Genomic DNA, 15,188 nt, shown 5'->3' on the forward strand with positions numbered 1-15,188 from the left:
AACACTGTGTCCAATACTTGTATTCATCATAAGGGGTCTTTGGGCTGCACTTCGTCGGGCCCCTCACCTAGGACCTGTCTGCCTTGGGTGACCCTAGTAGGGGCATGAAGCCCCTGACAGCATAGCTCCTAGGATCATTGGGACACTCAAACCCCTCCACCACGATAAGGTGGCAGCCCAGGGAGAGGCGTGAAAAATCACTACTGCAGAATTACAGGCCAATCTCCAACCTTCCATTCCAAACCCAAGGTTCAATCCTGGGACCGCTGTTATTTAATATCTATATGCTCCCACTAGCTTAGGTTATAACACGAAATAAGGTTAGTTACCATAACTATGCAGATGATACACAGCTCTACATCACGATGTCACCAGGTGACTCTGAACCCATCCAAGCACTGAACAGATATTTAGAACAAATCAATATGTGGATGTGCCAAAGCTTTTTCCAGCTGAACAGAAACAAAATTGAAGTTATTATCTTTGGACCTAAAGAGGAACGATCAAGAGTCAGCACGCAGCTTCAGGTATTACAGCTAAAAACTAGTGATCAGGCCCGAAATCTGGGTTTGGCGATGGACTCAGACCTAACCCTTCAGAGCCACATAAAGACAGTTAAAAAGTCGGCCTTCTATCACCTGAAGAACATCTTCAGGATTAGAGGACTTATGTCTCAGCACGATCTAGAGAAACTCATCCATGCGTTTATCTTTAGTCGCATTGATTACTGCAACAGTGTCTTCACAGGTCTGACTAATAAATCAATCAGACAGCTGCAGCTGCTACTCTTGTTCTCACTAAGACCAGAAAGATAGATTACATCACCCCAGTTCTAAAATCCTTACACTAGCTCCCTGTAGCTCAGAGAATAGACTTTAAAATACTTCTACTAAATTATAAATCACTGAATGGCTTAGCACCACAATGCATTAAAGGTCTGTTGTTGTATCAATCTTCTAGATCACTCAGGTCTTCTGGTTCTGGACTGCTCTGCATCCCCAGAACCAGAACCAAACATGGAGAAGCAGAATTCAGCTTCTATGCACCACAAATCTGGAACAATACCAGAAAACGGCAAAACAGCCGAAACACTGAGTTCCTTTAAAACAAGGCTAAAACCCACCTGTTTTTAGTTACTTTTGAATCATAATAAATGGATGTGTACTGGTATTTCATTTGGTGACTGTGTTATTGTTTTTTCTGTCGTTTTTATGACCTTTTAAATTTGTGTTCTTATGATGTAAAGTACTTTGAATTGCCATGTGTTGAAATGTGCTATACAAATAAATTTGATTTGATTTGACTTGACTTAAGATACCAATCATGCACCACTCTCCCAGAGCAATAACCAGTAACCATAACAGTGGCAGATATCCAAGTCAAAGTCTCAGGAATGAAAAGTTGGACTGCACCAGGACCTGACATGATCCACACCTACTGGCTAAAGAAACTGATCACTCTCCATGAACGCCTAGCAGGACAAATGAACCAGTTACTGATGTAAAGGACCCACCCTGAGTGGTTGAAACAAGGCTGAACAGTATTGATCATGAAAGACGCCCAGAAAGGGGCAATTTTGGACAATCACCTGCCTCTGTACAACATCGAAGCTCCTGTCAGGCATCCTAGCGGCTAAGATGAATAGCCACATGAGTCAATGCATGAGGGAGGTACAGAAGGGAATTGGCACCAACACCAGGGGAGCCAAGCACTAGCTACTAGTCGATAGAACTGTATCTTGAGACTGTAAGACCAGACACACAAACATGTGCACTGCCTGGATTGACCACAGGAAAGCCTATGCCTTGATGCCACACACATGGATACTGGAGTGCTTGAAACTGTATAACATTAACAGGACACTAAGAGCCTTCGTTGAGAACTCAGTGGGAATGTGGAAAATAACTGTAGAGGCCAATTCAAAGCCAATTGCACAAGTCAGCATCAAATGTGACATATAACAAGGTGATGCTTTGTCCCCACTACTGTTCTGCATGGGCCTGAACGCCCTCAGCCAGATGATTACAAAGAGTGGCTATGGATATCGGTTTCAAAGAGGAACAGTCACCAGTCACCTCCTCTACGTGGATGACATCAAGCTGTACGCCAAAAGTGAGCTAAACATCAACTCACTGATCCACCTCACCAGGATATACAGCAAGGACATTGGTATGTCATTTGGACTTAATAAGTGCAGCTGAATGGTGTCCAAGAGAGGCAAGGTGATCACAACTGAAGGGGTTAAACTAACTGAAGGCAACATTGCAGATGTCCTGGACAGCTACAAGTACCTTGGTATACTGCAGACAAATGGCAACCAAGAAGAGGCTGCAAGGAAGTCAGCCTCAACCAAGTATCCACAGAGTGTAAGGCAGGTCCTGAAGAGCCAGCTGAATGGTAAGAACAAAGTCCGAGCCATCAACATATGCAGTGCCAGTCATCAAATACCCTACTGGTATAATAACCTGGCCAAAGGAGAAGATAGAAGCCACTGACATCAAGACACGAAAGCTCCTCACAATGCACAGAGGTTTCATCCTAAGTCCAGAACCTTGAGACTGTACACTAAGAGAAAGGAGGGAGGCAGAGGACTAGTGAGCATCAGAGCCAGGAGAAAGAGGAGTCCTCATGGAAAGACAATCCCCTGTACGGTATTTACCACCGGCAGATTGATAAAGTGGCTGATATCAACAAATCCTACCAGTAGCTAAAAAGAGCTGGACTGATGGACAGCACAGAGGCACTAATCAGCACAAGAGCAGACCCTCAGCACAAGCGCAATAGAGGCCGGGGTCTATCATACCAGGCAGGACCCAAGATGCAGGCTTTGTAAATATGCCATTGAGACAGTCTGGCACATAATAGCAGGATGCAAGATACAAACAGGCAAGGCATACACGGAACACCATAAACAAATGGCTGGAATAGAATCCAGGAACATCTGTACCGAGTATGGACTGGAAGTTCCACAGTTGTGTAAACAACAGAAGCGCTATGGACAACGTTGGCCCTGTGTTGTTGCTGTTTTTTCAACTTATGGGGATTCTCCTGAGACTTCAGGAAGAGAGGCGCAGTGGAAGAAATGCTCTGGATGCTGCGATTGTTGCGCGGAGTAGGACAGCTGTTATCCGCCGAGGATTTCAGGCTTTATGGCGCCTTCAGCTGGGGGACAGACGGCATAAACGTTGCAGGGTAAGCTAACGCCGTTGTATATATTTCTACCTTCACTCTTTATGCTTGCATCTGGTCACACCCATGAACAATGAGGAGCTAAGCTTGCGCCACCCACGAAAGCAGGGCCGACCTGGCTGGCCCTACTCCAAAGCAGAGACCAAAAAAAGCAGGGACCGGCCTCAAAAAAATGCCGGTGGAAACGCACGCAAAGCAAGCGGAGTAGAGTGGAGCCGGGACATTTAGAGCCGGTATAAAAGGGGCAAAAGTGGGAGACTCCACCTAAGGTGGTGGAGAACAGCAGGGCTAAGATGCTGTGGGACTTCCAGATACAGACTGACAAACAGGTGATGGCTGACCAACCAGACAGTGTGGTGACAGATAAGATACAGAAGAGACCAGTGGTGATAGATGTAACAGTCCCAAGTGACTCATGAAGAAGGAGCAAGAAAAGCTTGAGAAATACCAAGGGAAGAAATCTAGAAGTTGTGGAAAGTCAAGGCCTCAGGGGTTCCAGTGATAATCGGAGCACTCTGTGCTGTGACCCACAAACTGGAAGAGACCCCAGGAACAACCTTAGAGATCTCTGTCCAGAAGAGCTCAGTCCTAGGAACAGCTAAAATACTGCATAGAACACTCAAGCTCCCAGGCATCTGGTACAGACAGTGGAATCGCCCATGTGGAACAAATAGGGCGAGATGGATTTTTTTTTTTTTTTTTTTTTTTTTATAAGCAGCATTTGTGTGGACAAGAAAAAGTTTTGGTCATGTCACTGGTTACAGAAAAATGGACAGATTGGTTCACAATGACAGAATTCTGCAGAATACCATCTCCGAATGGAGAATGTCTCTCTCTCTCTCTCTCTCTCTCTCTCTCTCTCTCTCTCTCTCTCTGATATATACACATTTTATATATATATATATATATATATATATACTCATTCATAAGTTACTTTACTTTACTTTTTCTTAAGTTACCTTAACAGGTCCACTGTTCTTCAGTTCCATGATTGTAACTGAATAGTTGATCCTCTTCCCATACTGGTCAAACTGAATGTTTCCAGTTAAACCGTTTACACGCACCTAGACATAAATCACAATTATTAAAATGAGCTGTAAGAGAATAATGTTGACACATCAAACAAAAACAGACACAAACTAAAATTCTGCAAAAATCTACAAATATCCTACTAGCCTCATAGCTTATAGGCAGAATATTTTAGTTTACACATCAATTACATTGAGCAGCTCTCATCTGTAATAAGAAACTATAATCTACACCAGGGGTAGGCAATCCTGGTCCTCAGGGCCACTATCCTGCATGTTTTCCTTGTTTCTCTGCTCCAACACACCTGATTCAGTGGTTAAATTACCTCTTCATGTTCTGCATCACCCATTGATTCAAATCAGGTGTGTTGGAGCAGAGAAACAAGTAAAACATGCAGGACGGAGGCTCTCACAGACCACAATTGCTTACCCCTGATCTAAACGCTGGAGAAATAAAAGATAATGGTGGTGTTGTCTCACTGAAATAGGTGGAGCTGTCAACTCCAATGCCAGGCCAGTTTGCAACCAGTTTGCAACTCCATTGCAACCTAAAAAGTTTTTGATTTTTCAGATTTTTCATAACACTGTCAAGTCTTTCATAACATTGGAAGACAGAAACTCCTGTGTTGTCACTGAGGTCAGATTAATAAAGAATGGAACAAGGTGCTACGATTTTTTATTGTTTTTTCATGTTTCTGTAATTCTGTTTCTTTTCTTGTCAACCCTGTGTTTACTTTTATAAGTTTTTGTGTAGTTTTACTCCTTGTGCCCTCTGTGCCCCTTGTCATTATTCACCTGTCCTCAGTTCATTACCTGTCAGCTTGCCACACCCACACCCATCTGTACCTGTCCCTTGTTTGTAATCAGTCATTTTTCTACATTGGAGTTAAGTCAAAAGGTATTGTAGAGTCTTACAAAATCTTCAGATCTTTAGCAAGTTTGAACAATATATAAAACTGATGGAGAATCCTTATTTTCATAAATATCATGAGTTGCAGCATTGGAAAAAAAGAGCTTGTGAGATAAAAACAAGTGTTTTACTGTATGCAGAGTGTTTTGGGGATTGTTAGAAAACCAGGATCAAATAAAATATCTTTTGAGGTAAGATGTTCTATAGCTTGTTTTTGTTATGATGTGGGGTGGAGGAAGCGAACCTGGAGCGCAGACTCATATTAAAGGAAACTAATTTATTAATTGAAGAATAAACAAAACAAAAGGCTGACTTGGCCGCAAACAAATATAAACAAACTAAGACAAGAACGAAGATACGAACAGGAACAGGACCAGGACGGGGACGGGGAACAGGCAGGACGGAAACTAACAGTGAAACAACAAACAATAGACAATGGACCAGCGAGGTATGGTCCAGAAAAATGACCGGGTTTTAAAGACTGGGGATAACGAGGTGAGTGGGAACAGGTGGAATGATTGCTGAGTCGGGACAGGTGAAGATGGGCGTGTCTGACAGAGAAGTGAATGACTGGGGGAAAGTGAAAATGAACATGAACATGAGACAAAAACGAAAAGCAAGTACAACCAAATAACACAAAAGAAACAAAACAAAAACCAAACAACTAAAATCAAAATAAAACAAAAACAAAACCCAGAAAAAAGCCAAATCACCACAGTTTTATTTCTTTCGGGAATGTTCTAATTTTCGTGCATTCCAAGATACAATGAAATAGTGTTCCCCTTTCTTCCGAACATTTCGTGCATATGTCTGGTATATTAGGGCTATACTGATTTAATCTGACTGGTGTAACATAGACTTGCAGTAACCATTTGTATTGGAGTAGCCTTAACAGTGAATTAGTTGCTTGTACTGTATGTGAGCTTTTGTACAGATGGATTGCCACCCCTTCTGCGACAGATTCACCCCTAGCTCTTTATCCAGGCTTCCAATTTGAGTTTAGAGTCATCTTGGGAGTCTAAAAGTATGAAATTATAAAACTCTGAAATTGCCCTTTTACTTGAACTATCTTTGCAGTCCATTTCTTTTAGTGGATTTTGGTGGCTTGGTTAAACCATTGTTTTGTTTTGTCCTGATATAGTTTCTAAGCTGAAGATATTTTTTAAAGTATTTTCTATGTACATTAAATTTGTGTCTGAGTTCTTCAAAAGACATCATATAAACTCAACTCAGTGGGTACAAATCTTGAATTTTGTTTTATCCATTTGTGGCACATTGTCTACATATTAGATCTGATATATATATATATATATATCAGAGAATATTTATTAAATGACACATTTGATTTGATCAGTGAAGTGATTTGCACAAAATGGGACAGAGTCAGAGCTAAACAGACCTCTTGGATTTAAAGGTTAAGATCTTTCTTCTGAATTCATTTACAGTAATAGTAGTGTCTGTAATTTTCATAATGTTAGTGGTGTCTAACTATAATAAATGAGCGGTGATGAGCATCTGTCCTCTGTTTTACTTTCACTTTTATGTCTGACCCGCCTTATTAAGCAGCACTTCTAGGTTGTTTTCTGTAAAATTTCTTATTTTAATGAATGTAAACATGTTCCAAAGAGACAAACAACCATTCACACCTGGTATGTCTGTCAAACAGCTGAGCTACCCACCACCCATTGAATCACTTAGTATACTTTTCTACATTGGAGGTTTTTGATACTCAATCAAGACATAATAGGGTAAGTAACATTTTGTATCCCACATTATATCTAACTTCACTTACAAAGGGTGAACACCTTTTGTTTTCTGCAGATTACCTCTAGGAAAAAGACAGACTTTAAGTAAGCATGCAGACACGGATCTGTCTGTCTCCCACTTCAGTCAGTCTACTAAATGATTACCTGTTTGAGAGCACGCTCAATCTCCACCCCCTGTGCCCACGGCACCGCTGGATTTGCTAGGCAGTCTCCACTGTTACCACGACGACTCATGTCTATTCTTTGCTTGTGCAGAAAGCGGAATGCCTCAGTCATGACATGGACAGCATCATAAGTGAGGGCGGATGTGTACTAAAGAAAAAACATACAAAAGCAATTAAACCTGTGTGGCATTGGGCCTTTATTTTGTGGTTGCAGTAGACAGCAGAGAGTAATGTATAGAGGACAAAAGCTGGCAGATAACATGCTACAACTCTGTACATCACCCTTGTTCTTAAAGATTGGCACCAGCACACTTCTCCTCTAGTCCTCAGACATTTTCTGACTCTCAGAAATGCCAATGTCTAACTGGGTCAAAAACCTCACTGGCAGTGGTGGCATTTCTAGACCTCAACTTTTACATCATCAGGTCCAACTGCCTTTCCCTTCTCTTCAAAGCTTTCTGAACGTCACCCTCACTAATCTTCCCCACTTCCTGGTCCTCAATTTCTATGATCTCTAGTCTTCTTTTCTTTTTATTCTCTTCATTCATCAGCTCCTAACAGAACTCTGTCCATCTTCCTATCACATTTCCCACACTTGTTGGAACATTACCATTTCGATCTTTAACGAGCCTAACCTGCTGCACATCTTTTTCAGCCTGATCCCTCTGTCTTGCCAGTTGATACAAGTCTTTTTCTCTTTCTTTAGCGACCAGCCTCTTGAACAGCTCATCATATGCCTTCTGTTTTGCTTTTGCTACCTCCACACTATCTGTATGTTTCCCTCCTCGTGGTCTTCGATGAACAGTAGCTCAATTTTCCACTGGCTTGCATGTTTGTTTTGGCAAAAAGGTTTTATGCCAGATGTCGTTCCTGACACATCCTTCATCATTTACCGGCACAAGAGATACACTGGCTCGTGGTCCCTAGTTGATGGTTTCTTCATTTTAAAAGTGTAATCCATCAGAATAAATGATAAACATGGGGAGAACAACCAATGTGGGCAAAAAATGAGATAAAGTTGGTACATAGAAAACCTGTGGCAGGTGGCTCCTTTTCATACCCAAAAACATATGGCTATGTGAAGATGAAGGCTGAGAAAGTATGACTTTACAGAACCACAAATTGACCTGTAGTCTTCAGTAGCAGTCTATTCTAATCAACTGTGCTGCTGTGACTCAGCTGGCTCTGCCATGTTAACCAATTTGTGGATAAATGCATTGCCACAGGACTGTTCAGCTTGACAAATCATGTGTTAATGAACAATGTCTGTTCTGACAATGTCAGCCAAAAAAAGGAGTTGTCTTTGTGGCCATATTACTGAACTATAGTGGAAGTCACTTAGGAATCATGATGTAATATTTGGTTCTTACTCTTATTCGTGTATCAGCTCCAGGATACTCCTTTTCTTCTAAAGCCTCCCAATGTTGATCAAACTTTGCCACCATAGGATTATCAAAATCTACTATTTGAAATCCAGATACATTTGCACCTCCGTACTGGATTTTAGAGAGGTCACAATCCACGAAACCCTGAAAAATCAAACAAACAAACAAAACCATTTAAACAAATGACTTTTGTATTACTTTTAATGGCTTTTATTATTTCCTGTTAGGAACTATTATCTTAAACTTGTAAATTACATTTTATTGTGTTTTTTTTTAAATAATTACAGTCTACAATTGCATGTTGTTCTTAAGCAAGTACAAATATTCTTCCTCACATTTCCCAACAATCCTCTTAGAAAAATGCTTAAGACTGATGATGACCACTTTGGGACTCTTAGCAGGTACCTAGATTCTAATGTTTTGTTGCATTTTTCAAAACCATCACAACTTTTAGCCATTTAGTCATTCATCAGGCATATTCTATTCAGGATCAAGTGACAGCAGGACAATAACTCACCAAGTTTGCAATGATATAGTGGTACCCCTTCACATGCTTGCCTATGGTGATCACCTGAAGGGGACAAAATATAAAGTTTCTGTCAATAACAAACAAAATTTTATTTAAAACTCAAAAAAGATTTATATGTAAAACCATTATGTCCACGGTAAAAGATCTTCAATAAATATTGTTGAACTGTGAGTTTGACGTGTTTTACAAGATCTTTGTTGAAATGTGATTATGATATATTTTATATAACATTTAAATTATGTCCATCACTTGCCACAGCTCGGGGTTTGAAGAGTTTTCAAAACTGGATAAATATCAAGTCTTCAGATAAAAACTAATATGCCGCGACTGGAAGAGGAGGGCCGCGCCTTTAGTCTTTGGAGACAGTTTTCTCCAAAAAGCTGGTTGCTAATGAGGAGATCCTGCGGTGCATCAAGGTAATGATAGATGATCTATAAGCTGAAATTATCACCAAACTAGACTCAATGATATCAGTGTTTTTTTTAAATAAGAAAGTGATGGCTGCTCTAAGACCACTGGAATGAAAAGTTGCTCAGCAAAATTGAACTAGTTCTGATCTGGAGTGTGTAGCTAATGAGCATACTAACCAACTGACTTGCATGCAAGCTAAGATAGGAAAACTCTCTGTGGCAATAGACACTTTCAGCAGAAAAAGTGAAGACTTGGAGGCATGCTCTATAGGTGGAATAATATTCGACTCATTGTGGAGGGTTCAGAAGGTTCACAACCTACAGAGTTTTGGGGAAAATTTCTTAAGACCATGTTGGGGCCTGAGGAGGAACCCAGCTTGGACAGAACAGATCATAAACTATGTGCTAAACCAAGGGAGAGCAAGCCACCATGGCCAATATTCTTTAGGGGGACACAAATTCAATCCAGGAATACCATTGTTACCAGAGGAGTGTGATGTGGGGAAAGGTAGCGTTAAGTAGCATACGTAAATGGTTTGAGGCTTCTGCTAGGTGAGAAGGGGGTGGGAGTGAATTGGTGGGGCCTAAACAATTCAATCAAATGTCAGACTTTTTTGAAAAAGTGTAATGACCCATTATCATGCAGTTTGTATTGTCCCATCAGCCTGTTAAATGTTGACTTAAAAATGTTGCCTTAGTTATTGATCAGTTGCTTAGAAGCAGGTTAACCCTCAGCTATATACCTAGATCTAACTGGGTTTATCCACAATAGACACACATTTTTTTAGGCTCCAGAAAGTATTTAATATATTTTACAATCCCTTCATATCTACTCTACCTGAAGCTTTAATTGCACTTTTCATCAAAAAAAGTAATCTGTAAGATTACATGCAGCCCCTCAAGCAGCTGTCCAAACAAATGGCACCAACTGAATATTTTTATGTTTCTGCAACGTCTCCCTTCAATAAGAGGAGCAACTTGTTCTATATACTTAAATATTTTGAAATTTTTCAATCCTTCTACTATGTTAAAAACTGTATGAGAGACAACCTTAGGATTGTAGAGTTTAGATGATGTTTGGGGGTTAGAGGGGACACAGATATCAGGCTGTGCTAGGCACAGTTTCATGCAATGTCGGATTTATCATCAAGCTTAACTTAAACTCCTTGCACAAATATTTGACACAGTATCCCCTCTCTGTGAACAATGGCAACAGGCCACAGCAAATTATTCACACGTTTTGGAGCTGTCTGAAAATTTTCTTACATTCTCTGATGTAACTGGAGAGGATATCGTTCCTGTTTTAGCTACCTTGCTCGAATTATGGTCTACTTCATTTCCTCTCTCTCCTGCTAAAAACAACTTGCAACGCTGCTGGCCAGGAGGCTAATACTGATAAACTGAAAATCTACAGCTCCACCTACTTAAACAAGGTAGATTAGAGAGGTCCATTATTTTTTTAAACTGCAAAAAAAAAAAAAAAAAAACCCTGAAAGTAGCAGGTAAGGCTGTATTATTTGAAAAAACCTGGAAACCTTTTCTATTCTATGTTAAAGGTGCAGACTGTCAGATTATTCTGAACTGAGTAACAGTGATGTGTTCTGATTCGTGTGTATACATGCAAATATGTAATGTGTATGGAAATTATGTCTGTCTTAGATTTACTATACATATCTTATTTATTTGTTTCTCTTTTGTTTGTTTGTTAGGAGTAGGTACTGGTGAGGGAGTGTTTGTTGTTAATTGTTGATTTAAAATGTTAAAAAATTAATAAACAGAATTTTTTTAAAAATGAAGACTGTTCAAATGTCTTACTCACTTTAGAACAGCTTACACTACTTGATGCTCCAATTTGTACATAGATAAATTATATAAGTGAACAAATATTTTTCTAAATACAAAAGTCAACCATCAACTGCACTCAGTATAAATAACAAGCAAGAATGAAATCAACCTGCTCCATAATGTCTTTGACTTTGTCTTGTTCACAATCGAGGATGATGTGTCGCTCCTTACGAATCTCCAGGTCCTAAAAACACATAAGCATGTACCAGCATTAAAACCTTCAGTGGTCTGGATGCTTTTACTCATCTGAAAGGAAAATGGTTACATTTCTGAGACTCATCAATCCTTGACCTGAATCAGTTTTGATGAATTGCTGCAAGAGGAAAGGTGCAACAGAAAACAAATCAGTTAATTTCTTTATTTCCATTCATTCATTTTTTGCCACTTATCCGTGGTTTAGTTGTGGAGGCAAAAGGTCTAAGAGGCACACCCAAAAATTCCTAATCTCTAGGAACACTCAACAGCTTCTCCTGGCATTCCCAAGCCAGAGAAGATAAGTCTTTCCAGTAAATTCTAAGTCTGCCCACGGGTCTCATCCCAGCCAGATGGGAAGAGGAAACACCTCTAGAAGGAATCTTCCAGAATGGACCCTAATCAGATGCCCCAAACATCTCAGCTGACTCTTTTTGATGCAGAAGAGCAACATCTCTACTCCAAGCTCCCCCTAGATGATGGAGCTCCTTATCTTATCTCTAAGGCAGAGCCCGGCAACACTACAAATAAAGCCATTTTCATCCGCTTGTATATGAGATCTCGTAGTTTTGGTCATAATCCATACCTCATAACCATACATTTTAAAAAATCTTTTTAACAGATGAAACATTTCGAACATTCCCTTTTGCTGGTCAAAGACACAAAGAGGTGACCCTCCTGTTCCCTGGGGAGAACTCCAAGACCGAGATGCTCAGCCAGTTCCACCATCCTAAAGTCAGTTTGTGTTGCCAGGAATTGGGCTTGCCCTCACCTGAAAATTTAAGTAGCATCCGATCCTCCTCACAGGTGAAGAATTCACTGGAAGATGGTTTCTTGTCATTTTTTTAAGGTTTGGCCCAGTCAAGTCCCAGGAGTCAAGGATTGATCACCAGGTGCTTGCGAGCAAGCTTTCCCAAGGTGCCTGTTGTGTGCGACCTTCCTCTATCATTAAAGTCTTTGAATCACTCTTGATCTGACTCCTCCACTGAAGCCAGTATGCCATGCAAGACCCTAACAAAAGCTGATGCTCAAGACTGCATTGTCCATGAGATCAAAGGGATACTCAAGCTCCTCAAACTTATTAAGGTGGCGATTCTGCAAAGATATCTTTATTTCAATAATCTGATTTTACAAATGACTATTGACACAAAATTTTAGCAAAGCTCACATAAATTACATGCAATTCATGAAAAGGGAGCAGAGAAACAAACTAAGCTATAGCTAAGTTTCTGTGATGAAACTGCTGCCCTTTAGATTTGTGCATAGTACAGGTTCCGGTTCAGGTTCAGGTTACTTTATTTATACCCAAAGGTAGATTTGATTTGCAGTCGTACAGAAAAAGACATAAAAAAACATGAAAACATACGTATATATCCATGCGGCACACATAGTTAAACAAGAAAATTTATAAGAACACATTAGATAAAACCATTCACAAATAGAAGTGCTCAAGGCTCCACAACTCATATGTAAGTAGTATAAATTATGTATTCAGTTTAATTTATTCATCTCAGTAACAGCAGTTGGAACAAAACTGTTTTTAAAACGTCTTGTCCTACATTTAGGAACTTAAAAACCTCCGACCGGAGGGAAGAAGTTGAAACTCCCCATAAAGAGGATGAGAAACATCATGTGTTTGTTACTTAAGGTGACAAGATCCATACCAACTCATACTGGGATTTATTGCCTGTTTGTGTGGAAAAATGTGGGACAGGCCATTACAGCTGAGTGGCTGTCTAAAATAATGATACAAGTCAGGATGCAGGAACAGGCATCATCCCCTGTGGACCAAGAGCTGGCCAGGTTTTAGATTCAATGTTATTGTTCAAGTTCATTTTAAGTAATTTAAGGAGTTAATATACAGTATTATATGTACTGTCCCTAAGAGATGTTGTGTGTTATGATGTTCATGAGCCTCTGTGTGGCTGCAGCCATGGTCAAGTTATGGTCCACATAACTACATAACATTATTAGGCTGAAAGGTTTGACTCTGCCCCAGCTCGTCACCCAGACCCCAGTTGTTGAAACTATTCAAAACGACTCTAATATTTCACATTCCTTACCTGTGCGCTGGCTCCAGCGGGTTGCCTTGGCAGTGTGGACACCGTAGCCAGTGAATACAACGCTGCGTTCAGGGTCATATGCGTAAGTGGGAAAGGTCAATTCTTAAAGTGTTGCTGCTGAAATGCACAAACTGGTGCAGTTTGTTACTTGCATAATGGTAATGGTGCCACGTATCGTCCAAAACAGTTTTTTAAGGCAAACTTAGTCACTGGCATTATTTGGTTTACTGCCAATCACATGTTTATGGTGGATAGAAATTGCTGAGCTACAATTCTCTCAGCACCTACGTTTCCTGAAGGCAACACGAGTGACACGAGTCTCCTGCCTTCTTTGTTAGACTGTCACTCATGATTCCACGCCCCTCTCAGCTGAAACCACGCCCCTCTCAGCTGAAACCACGCCCCCTACACAAAATTAGTGTGAGGATCTGGAGTTAGCTCCGCCCTGGGGCGGCTCCTCTAACCTTTTGCTCCACAGGTGTTCCTGATTTCTTTGATGAGTCCTGCCAGTATTTAAGCTGCAAGCTGAGACCAGACCTTCGCTGGAGCATCAAGCCTCTTGGGTTAGATTCTCAGCCACTGAATCTAATCAGTTTTGTCTTGTTACGCTAACCAAGTTTCTTATGTTCAAGTTTTTGCCTCTTTGGGATTATACCACGTCACAGAAACTTACCTGGACCTCAGAACACTTACCTGGACTGGATACTTACTCCTTCACCACTGGAACACCTGGGATCACTTCTGCACCTTCCTCCATGCAGCTGGACGCCCACGGAGTCTGTAAGAATCAGAGATATTGTTTACTCGCTCAGCCGAACCTCACCGATCAGATTTGGTACCCGAGACTCACCCTGCTCCTTTGTTCTTTCACACCGTTCCCGAACCTGGCTCCTTGTATATATATTCCCTGCACCTGTAAATAAATACACTTACCTTTAGCTACGTCTCCGTGTCTGGTTTAGGCTTCACTCTCTGGACAAATAACCCTGGGTTATGACAATTAGGGCCAAAATTCTGAAACTGAAAAAAACTGATCTGAAAATAAAAAAATAGATCTGAAAGTGGAAAAAAGATTTGAAGAAAAAAAAGCTTTGATCTTGAAAACATAAAAACTGAATTGAAAAGAAAAAAATCCTCATATCAAAATATGGAAATGTGAATAATAAAAATTAATTTATTCAAAATATTTCCAGAATTAAATCATTATTTTATTTAAACTGAAAAAAAATTGGCACACTCATTTTTAGTTTGAATACATGATTGAATTTTTCAAGTTTTGGACTAAAACTCAAGCTTTCAATTTCAAGTTTTAGTTTTTTGATTGAAACTTTTTTCAAATTAACAAAACATTTGTCACCGATTTAGCTCCACAGTTCTCATGTAAACTGTACTTTAAGAATAAGGTTTTTATTTTACTTTGCTGCCCACACTCCTAGTGACACTGTAAATGGAAGATTTAGGTACATCTACTACAGATATTCTCCATTAACCCATCTTATTTGGTTTCACCATTTAATTCAAGTCTATTCTCAACCATGTAACAACCTACAGAACTCATGTAATGGTTGTTTGTTCCTGCCCCTCATTGTTCATTGCTGTATGCCGAAATTTTGTAGTCACAGTAATAACTTCATTCTATAAATAACGGACTTGCTAAAGGTTATCTAAATGTTATAAGGGTCTCAACAACGCTTTCAAAAGAAATAA

General features: G+C 40.1%; 1 protein-coding gene across 5 annotated transcripts in view; it reads right to left on the minus strand.

The window, feature by feature from the left end:
- The window catches only part of LOC108246920 (glutamate receptor 2-like), a 130,839-nt gene that overhangs the window by 82,410 nt on the left and 33,241 nt on the right, over positions 1-15,188 (minus strand). For all 5 annotated transcript variants that reach the window (XR_005233289.1, XM_037976081.1, XM_037976082.1 and 2 more), the window contains exons 5-9: positions 11,336-11,410; positions 8,960-9,013; positions 8,428-8,586; positions 7,038-7,205; positions 4,149-4,253 (exon numbers count right to left, since the gene is read on the minus strand). Coding sequence is in view for 4 of the 5 variants with exons in the window: in XM_037976081.1 (XP_037832009.1) it covers positions 4,149-4,253; positions 7,038-7,205; positions 8,428-8,586; positions 8,960-9,013; positions 11,336-11,410 (561 nt within the window). In the remaining variant the exon portion in view is untranslated. The remainder of the gene's footprint in view (positions 1-4,148; positions 4,254-7,037; positions 7,206-8,427; positions 8,587-8,959; positions 9,014-11,335; positions 11,411-15,188) is intronic.

This window comes from Kryptolebias marmoratus, linkage group LG6, assembly GCF_001649575.2.
Source record: "Kryptolebias marmoratus isolate JLee-2015 linkage group LG6, ASM164957v2, whole genome shotgun sequence".
Lineage (NCBI taxonomy): Eukaryota > Metazoa > Chordata > Actinopteri > Cyprinodontiformes > Rivulidae > Kryptolebias > Kryptolebias marmoratus.